Source organism: Juglans regia, chromosome 4 (assembly GCF_001411555.2).
Source record: "Juglans regia cultivar Chandler chromosome 4, Walnut 2.0, whole genome shotgun sequence".
Taxonomy (NCBI): Eukaryota; Viridiplantae; Streptophyta; class Magnoliopsida; order Fagales; family Juglandaceae; genus Juglans; species Juglans regia.
This window is the reverse complement of record NC_049904.1, coordinates 30,464,190-30,478,977: the sequence shown is the minus strand read 5'-3', so window position 1 is coordinate 30,478,977 and position 14,788 is coordinate 30,464,190. Positions and strand designations below refer to the sequence as shown.

Sequence of the window (14,788 nt, the reverse complement as noted above, 5' to 3'; positions counted from 1 at the left end):
ATCGATCGGTTTCGGCCGGTTTCCTCCCCCAAAAATAAACTATCTGTCGGCGTCGGTTTTACCCCAAAACCGCGCCGATACAGTCGGTTTTCACCCCTAGTGCATTGCATTTTGCTAATCCCATCCAACTGTAAGAGACTATCATGATCACATTGTCTTGATCCTAGGTTAGGAAAAGTAAGAACATAGGAGAATAGCAACCTGAAGATTATCTGATACACCGATGAAGGACCACCACCGACAGTGGTGGCGTGTTCAACTAAGGAAAAAAGGAGCACACGGATCTAAAAGATTCAAAGCTGTTGGCCCCGATGGTGCCATGCGTGGTGGCGGAAAATTCCCTTTGGTGTGGCAGCGCATGAGCCACGCGCGTCATTCGATTGGACATATTTCTTCCATTGTCCAACAAATCGACAGTTGAGAATTCCTTTAGAGGGGTGAGTAGCGGTTAGATATGGCCGGCAAGTAGTAGATTGAAACTTCTTGGTACTATCACCGAAAAAAATAAAAGAAAACTAGAAATAAACCTATAAACAGGGTTTGGGCGAGCAGAAGGGAGGAGGAGATGAAGCTCCTCCCGCCTTGGGCAGAGATACTGAAATGACGGGCTGTGGGTAGAGAGAAAACTTTGAGAGGAAAAATGGGACACTTGGACATTTTACTACAACGTTAGACTGTCATTAGATATAATTAAGTTTTTTTTTAAGATAGCTAAGCTCTAACTGCAGCTATGTTACAAACAATTGAATTTGTTTATTATTTGGTTAGATTTCGCATTTTCAAGTCTTTTAGCCCTCACTGTATTTAAGACCAACTTTTATCTACCTAATTCCAATACTTTTATCTACCTAACTCCAATATTGTTACTCTTTCTCTCTCTCTCTCTCTCTAAACAAAACCATCATCTTCCTCCCCTTCCCTCCCCCTTTCCCCTTTCCTATCCCTCTATAGTCCATAGATCTAAAGGTTTTTCCTTTACCTTTCTCTTTCCAATAGGTCGAAAATGTTCAGATCTACTGTCCTTCAATCACCAAGTGACGACACACGCCAATCCACCAAACTCCTTGGCTGCTGATGTTCAAGAAGCTGTTAGGATCACCACCATCAAACAAGCGCATGAACCACACACGCCGTTCAACCTGCACGTGAGTTTCACACGCAGTTGCATAACCACGCATGTAATGAGTACACATGGGCCACTGGCGAGATAATTGGCCTTTAATATTCAGGATAGGCCGCTCACCACCTTCACCCACAACGAGTGATCTCATGCACCCTAGCAAAGTGTTTGTGCGTTCTGGTGCTTACCATAGATCGAAACTTTTCGATTCTATCAATCACGTTATGGTTTTGTTTTTCTTAAATGAGAACATAGATATAATGGACGTGGAAATCTCCAATAAACGCATCAAAACAGTTGGTTGTAGAGTGCTGTAATTGGGGTCTTTAATCTCAACCCTTTGGTTAACTCATTTGGACCACAAAAGGCCGCCTTCGACGGTCCCTTCCTTAGCAAGAGCAAGAAACAAGGCCAATGATCTTTGGTCCATGCAAGTAACGTAATGAGTGGCTAATATAACAAGTTGGAATCTGGTCCAGTCCCATTGTACATTTCTGATTGGAATTAGTAGCTAATACCATTTGTAATGTCCAAATAAATAACAAACAACATGTGGATCAATACTAAAAAAACTCAAAAAAACACTCATAAATATTATTGTGGATCAATAAACAACGTTCTCACTACGCCAAGTTCATCATAAGTGAGACTTGAGCACCTTTCTATACTCCATTTCAGTCAAAAGTACTACACCCAATCCCTTGCGAGAGATCTCAATGGGTAAATACGATGTTATGACGTAGAAAATATAGTCTCCCATCTCATATATTGGTGTGTTATGCTTGGACTTTTACATTTCTCTCTCTCTCTTTCTTTTTCCAACTTACATATAAAGAGGTTTGATATCCATCATCCCCACACATCATACACCATATTTATTTTTATTTTATTTTTTACTTTTTTGGTTTTATTCTTCTTCAATTAGTTGAATTATTCTACTCATCATCCATACACCACATATTTAGTAAGAAAAAAAAATAAAAAAAATATGATGTGTGAGGATAATGAATAGAATTTTTCATATACAATTCAACTTTGATACTTGTATAAATCCCAATTACTATCTAATTTGCTTTGAAAATTTGGTGAAATTAAAGAGCCCGTTTATATAGTGAGATGAGATGAAATGAGTTGAGATGATTTATAAATAGTAGTGAGATTTTGGTATGTTTGGATACACATCTCATCTCATTTTATTATTACAACTTTTTTAAATTCTCATACAAAAATATAATAAATAATTCAGTTTTTTCAAATTCTAAAATAAAAATAATACTAAAAAATTATATTCTAACAATATTTTCTTCAATTTTTAACAAAACATCTCATCTATATTGTCTATTCAAATCCACCCTTAGTTGGAATTAGATGAAATGAGATGAGGTTTGAATAGATCCAAACAGTTCTAAATCTTCATCATACAAAAACAGTTGGTTTGAATAGTTAATAACTTCTTAAAAGACATATATTATTGCAAATGAAATTTGATGGTTTTATAAATTTTATCTTTGTAAATGAAATTTTATAAATTTGCTTGAAATTCTATCAAAATTTAGCCGTTACTTATAAAAATTTTCCCAAAATCATTTACATACCATCTAATTTCCGCAAAATTGGCTTATAATCACATAAATATTAGATATATAAATTCATATACGCTATGTTGTTATTAAATTCAGATGAAGCGTATCTAAGAAGTTATAAGAACATAGTGAAGAAAAAAAAAAAAAAAAAATCTTGACATATGTTATTGAGGAGAAGAACAGTATTTGTTCATTTTTCTTATTTGTTTTTACTCTAATATATTTATTTATTTTTCGTGTACTTTTATAGTAAGTAAGGCAATGTTTGAATATGAGACATTAAATTCTCAAAATTATAAAAATTTCTCATAATTTTATTTTCAAACATAACTTAAATATAAGACATTTTTTAATTTTAAATATTAACATTTTTCATGTAAATATTACCTAATTATTATCCATACATAAAAATCAACACAACTTTCATAGATTATAAAATAAAATACAAAAATTAATACAACTTTTACAAACTTTAAAATAAAAATAATATTAAAGAATTAGATTCAAATCATTTGTTTACTTTATAATATTTTTATGCAATTTTTTCTTTCTTGTTTTCTCATATATTATAAAACATATTAACAGATAAATGAGTTGTGCAAATTACAAATAGTAGATTCCATATAAAAAAAATGTAAAAAATTATTTTTTATTAGTGAGACTTATTTTTTTATAAAAAACTTATATAAAATTTATCTATTTAAAGTTTGTACATGATATCACTCATTAACTAAAACTATTTCATTGCCAATTACGTGATTCTAAAATGAAATAGACCCTAAGGGCTTTTTGAATAACGAAACGATCTCATCTCATCTCATCTTATTATTATAATTTTTTTTAAAATTTTATATAAAATATAATAAATAATTTAAATTTTTAAAATTTTTAAATAATAATAATATTAAAAAATAATATTTTAAAAATATTAACAAACGACTTATCTTTATCTCATTATTCAAACCATCCCTATAACTGGTGAAAATTGGCAGACGACTGCACGAGGGCCTTGTAACAAGCAAGTTCGTGTGAACTCTAAAAACTTAAAAAGAAAAACAAATTAAGTTCGTGTGAACGGTCAAACAGAATACGCAATCACATAAGAGGCCAGGCAATCAGAGCCCGCCACGTAGCAAAATTTGCCCAAATTGACCTTAGTCACGTACATCTGGAATTTTCCTTCACTTACATCCCTGCTTTTTTCAACGCGTGAGAAACCCAACCCAGGCAATACATTCTTGATGTTCAGAATTCCAGACTGAAATTATAGGGTTATACGAATATACAACATTTTGCGAAGGGGGCGAAAGAATCCACAAATTGGAAATCTGCCCCCAACCACTATTCTCTCTGATTTGCTTTTTCTAATTTAATTTAATTTCTTTTAATTATCTTTGCCTCGCGCAGTGGAGTGCTATTTTTGACCTTTCGCTTTCTGGATCTAGGGTTTCGCTTTAGACAACTCATTTCTCCTCCTCCAGCATCACCAGCACCACCACCACAATCATCACAATCAAATCAAAACCCTAGCTCAATCATTTATTGCTTCCGAGACGAAAATCCAATCGGAGATCGCTTAGGGTTTTTTTGGATTGTCTTCATCATCAGCAATCAGATCTAATTGTTTTCCAGGAAAAAACCCTAAATTTTCTCTGAATGATCTGGGATTTTTACTTTTGTTTGTTAAACTCCAAAAAATAGGATCAAATCTAAAGCATTCTTGAGACGATGATGATATTGAGTTTCACAAAGAAATTGATGAACAATCTGAGCCCCACCAAAGAGTAAGATTTTGACTATTTTGGTTTTCGGCGAGAAATGGATATGTATAAGGCGGTGGTGTATCAAGGGGAAGAGTTACTGGGGGAGGTAGAGATGTACCCTGTAGGGAACAACAACGACAACCCGATGATTGAAGCCAAGGAAATCAGAATAAGTTACTTTTCGCAAGCGAGTGAGAGGTGTCCACCACTGGCAGTGCTCCATACCATTGCATCTAGTGGGATTTGCTTCAAAATGGAATCAAAGTCCTCGCAGTCACAGGACTCGCCGCTCTATCTTTTGCACTCGTCATGTTTCAAGGAGAACAAGGTATAAGCACAACTCCACAAAATAAATAAAATCTAAAAAACGAGAAAACTACTGAAACTCCAATTTTAAATCTCAGAAGAAAAAATTAAAAATAAAGGAAGGAAATTCAGATTCTAAATGAACACTGTTAATCTTGCTGAGGACCCCGAGAAGAATTAACAATGACCCGTCTTGAAGTTATTATGATTTTTTTAACGCTTTTAGAGAACCAATTTTGCCCAAGATTTATGAGAACTGTCTGAACTTTGAACTTTCAAATTCTGAATTTCAAACCCAGGTAATTTGAGAACTCTCTGAAGTCTGAGCTAGTTGATGCTGCAACAAATATATGAACTTCTTGTGTAGGACTGAACTGACTGGTATATTAAGACTTGCTTTGAACTTGTTAACCTGGGTAACGTGGTCGAAAAATCTGACGCTAAGAATACAACACATGGTGACAACTTTTTGTCATGAGTCTTTCTAAAAGCGTGGTTTAGGATTTGCTATTAGTCTTCCTGAAAATCTGGTTGAGGATTACGTTTTTGGCACAATTTCGGTTTTTACTGCATTTGAGAAGAATGTTGAAAGATGACTCTGGAACTCTGCAAAACAAGTCTTCAATATCTAGTTCTGAGAATATAGCTCAGAACATTGGAACAACAAGCAACTTTGTGGCTCTGATTTCATTATGTGAAGTGCATAACAATTTAGGAAATAGAGGGGGTTATCCAGGAAACTATTTCCTAAAATTCCTTATGGATGGCTTGAGAGAAACATTGTGTTATCTGTATGTCCTTGCTGTATATACTTTTTGTTTTTTGTGTGATCCTTTCTTCCCTACAGTACATTTGATATAAATAACTTGCACAGATTTATCATTTAAGTTCTTCCTTGATTCTCTTGCTTGGGTGTGGATGGTTTTTGTGAATGTTAACAATGATTGCTATATGGCATCTACAGACTGCGGTAATAGAAGTAGGAGGGGAGGAACTTCATTTTGTTGCTATGTCTTCGAGGAATACTGACAAACAGTATCCATGTTTCTGGGGATTCAATGTTGCATCAGGACTTTATGATTCTTGTCTCGTCATGCTGAACCTTAGATGTCTTGGAATAGTATTTGATCTTGATGAAACGCTCATAGTTGCAAATACAATGCGCTCATTTGAGGATAGGATTGATGCCCTACAGCGGAAAATAAACAGTGAAGTGGACCCACAACGCATCTCTGGCATGGTGGCAGAGGTCAAGCGTTATCAAGATGACAAGCATATATTGAAGCAATATGCTGAAAATGACCAGGTTGTTGAAAATGGAAAGGTGATAAAAAGTCAGTCTGAGGTTGTTCCAGCCGTGTCAGATAACCATCAACCTATTGTTCGGCCAATTATACGGTTACAGGAGAAGAACATTATTCTGACTCGCATCAATCCACAGGTATGTAATTGGAATAGGCACTCTTGCTGAAATTCTTTTTACTTGATTAGATGGTGGTTCATAATGTTATGGACTTCCTACCAGATGCTTGGAGTGATTGGTTTCTGCAATATCCACTTGATGGTGGACATGCATTTAGACGTTTAGGTTATATTTATTATTTTACAATGTACCAATAAAAAAATTATTATTTTACAATGTAAGAGCCTCATTAGAATTAGTTGGTCCAAGTAATGTTTCTTTTTCCTGATATTTTTCAGGATTTGCATTAGCCTCTTTTTGTTTTTAGTGTGAAGTAGGTATTTCCTTTGTATACGTCCTGTGTACTTGGGTTTTGCCTATTCATGGTAATAAAATTTCTTATTAACTATAAGAAAATGTTTATTTTTCCTCTATAGATTCGTGATACAAGTGTTCTTGTGAGGTTGAGACCTGCATGGGATGATCTCCGGAGTTACTTGATAGCACGAGGGCGCAAGCGTTTTGAGGTTTATGTTTGCACAATGGCTGAAAGGGATTATGCTTTAGAAATGTGGAGGCTTCTTGATCCAGATTCAAATTTGATAAACTCCAAGGAATTATTGGCTCGCATTGTCTGTGTCAAGTCTGGTAAGTGAATGATTCCAGCTCATTAAGAGAAGCTAATTACATATTGTCTGTAACGAGCCATTAGGCAAGAAACAAAAGTCATTATATTTCTGCATTTTTGTTATTTTTGCCTGAAATTGTTTGAATTAGCTAGTTCATTTCCCTATGATGCTCTGCCTATTGCTTATATGTTAAACTAATAGGTTCAAGGAAGTCACTGTTCAATGTCTTTCAAGATGGCTTATGCCATCCTAAGATGGCATTAGTAATTGATGATCGCTTGAAAGTGTGGGATGAGAAAGACCAACCACGGGTCCATGTTGTTCCTGCATTTGCTCCATACTACGCTCCCCAAGCTGAGGTATCCGCCATTTGCATTTGACTATGTGTGCAAATGCACCCTAGAGACTCACTTTCTTAATTTTATGTTGTAGGCTAATAATGCTATACCTGTTTTGTGTGTGGCGAGAAATGTTGCCTGCAACGTTAGAGGCGGTTTTTTCAAGTAAGAATACTAAGTCCCAACACACGTTCAACATCAATTAATCCTTATTACTTGTAAAAAAAAAATCAATTAATTGTTATTGTTGGAACTTTTTTTTTTTATAATGTTATTGTTGGAACTTAAGTTTTGAGAAAATAAATGCTGGTCCTCCTATATATATTCAGTACATATATATGATATTGTTTGTTTTGCGTGACTTGACCTTCATATCTGATGACAGGGAATTTGATGAGGGTCTTCTACAAAAGATTTCTGAAATTGCTCATGAAGATGATATTAAAGATATTCCTTTTCCACCTGATGTGAGCAATTATTTAGTCTCTGAGGTTAGTCAGGAAAAAATTCATTTACGCTGATTCTTATGTTTGTGTTTTATGAGTTATTCAGATTTCTTGTTACCTATAAAAAACTTTTCATGCAGGATGATGCTTCTGCTTCAAATGGCAACAGAGATCCACTGTCTTTTGATGGCATGGCAGATGCTGAAGTTGAAAGAAGACTGAAGGTATGCTGACTTCTGAATTGATGTGTGTATTTGGAATTCAATAAAATTAAGGCAAAAAGATATCTACTCCTTCAAGGCATGCTTATGGGGGTCTTGATGTTAATATGTAGAATTTTATCTGTGCTTTCAAGATAAAATTTGTTTTATTTTTCCTTCTTCCATTCAGGATGCAATATCTGCTTCTTCAACAATCTCTTCAGCAGTTGCTAATCTAGTTCCAAGGCTTGTTCCTGCTCTTCAGAATACAATAACATCAGCATCTAGCTCAATTCCACTTACAACAACTCAAGTTTTGTCACACTTTCCCAGCATTCAGTTCCCTCAGCCGGCTTCACTTGCTAAACCAGCGGGTCATATCGGGCCCCAAGAACCAAGCTTGCAAAGTTCTCCTGCTAGAGAAGAGGGTGAGGTACCAGAATCAGAATTAGATCCTGATACAAGGCGGAGGCTACTCATATTGCAACATGGGCAAGATACAAGAGAGCATGCATCAACTGAACCCCAATTTCCTGTCAGACCTCCAATTCAAGTTCCTGCTCCCCGGGTGCAATCACGGGGTGGCTGGTTTCCAGTGGAGGAAGAGATGGGCCCACAACAGCTGAGCCGAGCAGGAGCCAAAGAATTTCCCTTAGATCCAGAATCAATGCATATTGATAAGCATGGACCTCATCATCCTCCTTTTTTCCCAAAGGTTGAGAGTTCAATTAATTCTGATAGAGTTCTGCACGAAAATCAAAGATTGCAAAAAGAGGTGATTGTTACTTGGTGTTGTTCCGGCTTTATACTTCTGTTTTAGTGCTGCAAGGTTTAACGTACTTGTGACTGGTGTATGAATCTCACAAGATTATTTATTTGCAGGCATTTCATAGAGATGATCGGTTGAGATTGAACCATACACTGTCCAGTTATCATTCTTTCTCAGGTGAGCTATTTCACAAAATTGCATACTGAGGCGAATCTTACTGGTTTTTTTCGTTGGTGGGCTTGCAGCTTACTATTTTGAATGTCTCCGAATCCCAAAGCATCTGAACTCACCTACATATCTCTATGAAATTAAAGCTTATTAAAAACAATTCACCTTTGCACATAAAAAAAGTTTGACAATGATGTCTAATAAAAATTTTAAGCATCATAGATTCATAGCCTGTATACACGGGCATCACTTACTAGAAAAAGTTTGCATACAGGAGCATTAATGAATGAGATACTCTTAAACATGCCAAACTCGATTTTCGAAGTCTTGAATGAATCCTACTGTTGAAAAGGGATACCTATCGCTAATCTTAAACTGTGGGATAACTGAATTAGGTTCTTATTAGTTGCTGTTCCCTTTAGAATTTCTTTGATGGTCTGTCTGAATAAGGCTTTTATCAGATGATTTACCATATAGAATTTTGTTGATACTATTTTAAAAGATTTTCCGAATCTGAATTCATACATAAATAGAAGCTTATTGGCTCTTGAGTCTTGACTTTCTTGAGTAATGGATATCAGAGCTTTTAAAGATGTTGATTTATGCTCTGCAACATTTCAATTGGTGGTTCTTTTTACTCTCTTTGGAATTTATTATCATGTCTGCTGTTATATTATGCTGATGCCATTTTGAAGGTGAAGATATTCCATTGAGTCGACCATCTTCCAGCAACAGGGATCTAGACTTCGAATCTGGACGAGGTGTTCCAAATGAAGAAACTCCAGCTGGAGTCTTACAGGATATCGCAATGAAGTGTGGAACCAAGGTAATTGGAAAGAGATTTATTATGACCTGGTCCTATGTGCATGTTGAGTTCCATCTAAGTTCCTTTTTTTTTCCCTCCTGTTTGTATTGGGACTGATAGGTGGAGTTCAGACCAGCTTTGATTGGTAGCATGGAATTGCAATTTTCCATGGAGGTATTTTACTTCTTTACCCCCCAAAATCTTTAATTTCTTTTTTTTCTTTTTTTACCTATAAAAAAAAATCTTTAATTTCTTTTTAGTTTTGAGGATATAATCTCTGTATTTTCAGTTATGAATGTATAGTTTTTTTTTTTTTTTTTGGGGGGGGGGGGGTGGGGGGGAGTTGAGGTCATATTTGCCTGACTGGCAAGCTTTTTGAATAAAAAATTTCAGTCCTTTGAGTTGTTGATGTAATACATTTAAGAAGTAAGGTTGGAAATATAATTTAATGAAAGCGAGATTAAAGGGCCCATTCTCATTAAATATGATGCCATGTAGCATTTATTGAACAATATTTGTCATACTTCATTTACCTATCCTAAAATTATTTGTCACTCCTAATGCTTGATGTTATGAAGCTAATAATTTAGCTTAAAAAGCTTACGCAAAATAAATCCACACTTTTGTGATACCCAATTATAAACCGGCCTAATTTTTATTATGATTTGGCCTATTCAAACGAGGGCTGAGTTCTCCTTAGTGGAGCTAGATATTGGACTTGTAAAACTGATGGTTTAGTTCAGAGCTAAATACCACCTTGATTCTTTCAGCAATGGTGTTTCCTCTTTCGTAATGACCCGATTATGTTGTCCATTTCTTTGTTGTGAGATGACATGCTTGATAAGTCATCCCCAAATTGTTTTTTGTAGGCTTGGTTTGCAGGGGAAAAAATTGGTGAAGGGATTGGTAGAACGAGGAGGGAAGCGCAACGTCAGGCTGCTGAGGGTTCTCTTAAGAACTTAGCTAGTAAGATTTCTTGTTTTTTATATTTATGTTGACTGAAGCAGAGCTTGGGCTCTATTACTTGGTGCTCATCTCATGAGCTGGTTTTATAATGGTATACTAAAAACCCCTAGGGGTTGGCTCAAGTGGTAAAGGCCTTGGGCTTGGGGGTATGCTCCCCCCAGGTCTGAGGTTCAAATCCCCTTAGGTGCAAACAATCTCTAGGGGTCATCGGACTGAAGGATTTTTTCCTTGAATTACCCGAGGTGCACTTGTGGGAAACTCCTTGCGGAGGGCTTGTGTACCCCAAAGATTAGTCGGGATGCTGTTCCTAGACACCCGGTGCCAATAAAAAATAATAATAATAATGGTATATGCCATATTATTTGGTGATTATATCATGAGCTGATTTCACACTGGTATACTGACTATCTCCAACTGACCATTTTATTTGGTGCTCATATCAATGGGATAGCATGTAGAATGTATTTAGGTGTTCTTCTGTATACTTCCTGTTTACATGGGCTATGCCTATTTCATTCATATATATAATAGTTATCTCTTACTTATAAAAAAATAATAATAATATAATACAATGGGATATCAATCTCATGTTTGTTGTATATTGCTACATCTGGGCTTTTTTTACTTGGTTTCATTGGGGAAATCTTGTTGAAATATGTTCAGTTTTTTCTCATGGCATTTCCCTTTTGTGATCCTGACCATTTCATACATTTTGCCCACAGATGTATATATTCATGGGGATTGGAGTATTCTTAATGCAAATGGCAATGGTTTTTTGGGTGGTGTGAATTCTTTTGGGGATCAGCCATTGTCCAAAGAGGAGCCTGTCTCATTTTCAGCTGCGTCTGAACCATCTAGGCCTCTCGACCCTCGGTTGGAAGGCTCTAAGAAGTTAATGGGTTCGGTCTCTGCACTGAAAGAATTAGTAAATTCACAAGAACTCGAGCATCTTTGATTTTCACATTCATTACTTGTCGGAAAGAGTTGGATTTTTTTTTTAATGATTATTCATGTGCTTTATCTTTTTGCATTTTTGACTTCTTTCAGTGCACAATGGAAGGCCTCGATGTGGCTTTTCAACCTCGGCCGCCACCTTCTGGTAATTCAGTTCAGAATGATGAAGTCTATGCACAGGTTCGCATTAGCAAGATTTTTTTCATTGAAGTTTGGGAATGCTTCTGTAACAAGTTTTAATATTATACTTCTGTGAATTATGGAATGTTCCTTTTTTCCTCCCTTTCTGAAATCTTAGGCAAACTCGGTGGGATACAATGACTTATTGTGAGGCTCTTTTACGAAAATACAATGATATTTTTGTTTAAATATTGAATCAGGCAGTCTTTGAGTTAGCATGCCTTTTCTAAATACTTAGCGCTTTGCTGTAGCCAAGCTTACTGCTAGCTTATCTGCTAGAGCCAAGCTTCGACAGCGACTGCTCTTATTATGTTTTATATCCTTATTTTTTCTTGTACTCTGGACCTATTTATCTGTTCATGAGATGCATATATGTCCTGGATTTCATTCCCTCAAGTGATCTATTTATGTACATCTTATAGTCATTTTTCTGGTTAGCCATCTATGGATGGATGTGGATGAAAATTCATATTAGCCTGCAAGTGGTAATAAATTGAAATTGAGGAGCCGCATTTGTATTGTGGGAGTTTAAGCAACTCTATTTGAGGGTTATTCATGGCCATTTTTTTTTATACATGTTCCATGCTTGATTCTAAGAACCTCTATTCTGTATTGATGCTTTTCTTCAGGTTGAAATAGACGGTCAAGTCTTAGGGAAAGGGATCGGTCTGACATGGGATGAGGCTAAGATGCAGGTATTTTTACTAACATAGGAAAATTTGGCTTGAAGGGATTCACATTATCTCTTCTTCTGTACACACCTATATTTTTTCATGTATTTCGCCAACCACCTTGACATGTTTTTCCTCAGGCTGCTGAAAAGGCACTTGGAAGTCTAAGATCAATGCTTGGTCAATCTAATCCGAAGCGGCCGGATTTTTCTAGGTGTGTGATATAACCAGTTGCCAGTGTTCAGTTCCTAATTTTTTTTATATAGAACATGTGTTTCAATGTTGAGGTGTGGCATGGCCTGCCACCCCCACAAATTATCAAAAATATTGTGATTTGGAGGAGGGTGGGGGGCCCAGGATATGTCCTGAAAATTCAGCGCTGTTATTTTGCCGTTCAATAACAGAACAAAAATAAAAGTAGTTCCTTCACAGCACTGTGCTGTGCTATTTTTATTAGCTGGAATTCCATTTCTTCTGTATGAGCTTTGTTTTCCAGTTTTTCTTATTCTCTTTTCTCCATTCCTTTTTTCTTATTTGATGTTTTTGGCAAATATGAACAAGGTCACTGCATGGGATTTCGAATAAACGTATGAAGCCGGAATTTTCACGAGTTCTGCAGCGGATGCCTTCTTCTGCTAGATATGCCAAGAATGCTCCTCCTGTTCCCTAAAGTGCATAATACATTTTTTCTTCCCACTTCTTGGTATGGCTGCCGTTGGGACATTTTATGGTACATAACTAACTAAGAGACAGGCAAGGTCAGTTGAGATTCAGAACTGCCAATTGGCTATCTGCCCTCTATTCTTCTTAAGATCTCAGTGGAACTTCCACCGGAATATTTTGTTGTGGCTTCATCTCCGATTCGTTCGAAGGCACAGGGAGTCACCAAAATGACTGCAGTCCGAGGTATTCATGTTTCCGGAGTTTTATTTGCTATCTAATGAGGCCTTTTCTCCTTGAAATGTCTAGCGACCTCTCAAGAGGATAGAAGGTTGTACCATGTAGTCCCCCCCACTTTTTAATGTGGCCCATGCCGTCGGTGCCAATGTTTTTCTGCAAGCTGCATTGAGCTGGATTTATTTGCAGTGTACTGATATTTGTTTAAGCAGAAGAAAACAGAGATTTATTTGCAGTGTATTGACCAAGGGCAGCTTCCAGCCATGCTCGGAGTTGCTTAACATTCTAACCATGGTTAATTTCAGACTGTTCTTCTCTACTCAAATACCCACCTCTCTGAAGATACGGAATATGTTAATTTCTTGAGTTCTGATATTTGGCAAAAATTCATAGCGATAGTGAACTGAGCCGATTAACTCTGCAGTTTCTTCACATGTAAGTATGGATTGGAGACCCCTTTCTTTTCTTTTCTTTTCTTTTTTTATGGTTTTTTATGACTTTTGAGTTTGATGAAGTTAGGTAGCGTTTCCTAAGGATGGATCACTGAGAAGTTTTTCCCAACCTCTTGGAATTTCTTTGATAAAATCTGATTATCCACCCGTATCTAGAACTGTACAATATTCATACGCTTATATTGAAATCGTTGCCACCCCATTTTGTGCTTATTTACTTCCAAATTCCCTCTCTTCCACTAAGTCATTTCATTTGTCTCCATTTATCTCATACTGAAATGAGTAATTCTATTTATAATTATAAAGTGCGTAAATATCACGTAATTATTTTAAAAAAGAAGGATTTATTATTAAAAAATTATTCTTTTATGTTAGTCTCATTTTATTTTATTTTTTTTTAAATAATTACGCGACAAATGTGATCCCTTTGGCAATGAATGTAGAAGCTCCTACTCGCATCCAAAATTTTATTTGCAACTCCTTTTATTTTATTAATTCCTTGAACACACTACGTAACATTAATAAACATAAAAAATTATATCAAACGGAATTTGTTTGGTTTTAAAGATGAGATAAGTTGAGATTAAAGTTAAAAAGTTGAATAAAATATTGTTAGAATATATTTTTTAATATTATTTTTTTAAGAATTTGAAAAAGTTGAATTGTTTATTTTATTTTGTGTGAAAATTTAAAAAAGTTGTAATGATAAGATAAAATGTTTTCAAAGCATTTCATCTCATTTAATCATTACAATTTTTCTAACTTTTAATATAAAATAAAATAAATAATTCAACTTTTTTAAATTCTAAAATAAAAATAATATTAAAAAATATATTCTAATAATATTTTAACTTTAATTTTAATTCAATTTATCTCATGTCATCTTATCTATAAAATAAACTATCCGTCTTGAAAGCAATATGTGTTTACTAGCTTTGCTATACAACTTCTACTACACTCTATATTTTTTTAATTTTTTAATTTTTTTTTGAGTTTATTCTTTTTAAATTACTTCAATTTTTTTATTTATTATTCATATAATAAATATTTGATAAAAGAAAAAAATAATAAAATTTTAAAATAATGTAGAGTGTGATGTGTTAGGAGGTTGTAAAGATTTTTTGTGTGTTTCCATAGAA

The 14,788-nt window shown here is 35.2% G+C and overlaps 1 protein-coding gene across 1 annotated transcript; it reads left to right on the top strand.

Annotated features, from left to right (window-relative positions):
* The first annotated feature begins 4,031 nt into the window (after positions 1-4,031).
* On the top strand, positions 4,032-13,501 carry LOC109018996 (RNA polymerase II C-terminal domain phosphatase-like 1). Its single transcript, XM_019001204.2, has 17 exons — positions 4,032-4,794; positions 5,737-6,213; positions 6,612-6,822; positions 7,005-7,162; positions 7,236-7,306; positions 7,527-7,632; positions 7,728-7,811; positions 7,978-8,562; positions 8,670-8,733; positions 9,420-9,550; positions 9,650-9,703; positions 10,399-10,495; positions 11,218-11,420; positions 11,543-11,629; positions 12,259-12,324; positions 12,441-12,514; positions 12,862-13,501. Exons 1-17 carry the CDS (start codon positions 4,522-4,524, stop codon positions 12,968-12,970), a joined length of 2,850 nt encoding a protein of 949 aa, XP_018856749.2. The 5' UTR covers positions 4,032-4,521; the 3' UTR covers positions 12,971-13,501.
* Positions 13,502-14,788: the final 1,287 nt, after the last annotated feature.

Coding starts and splice junctions, on each gene's coding strand:
- LOC109018996 (XM_019001204.2), top strand. CDS start 4,522: ATGGATATGTATAAGGCGGTGGTGTATCAAGGGGAAGAGTTACTGGGG. Junction 8,563..8,669: donor ATCAAAGATTGCAAAAAGAG/GTGATTGTTACT, acceptor ATTTATTTGCAG/GCATTTCATAGAGATGATCG. Junction 10,496..11,217: donor TTCTCTTAAGAACTTAGCTA/GTAAGATTTCTT, acceptor TTTTGCCCACAG/ATGTATATATTCATGGGGAT.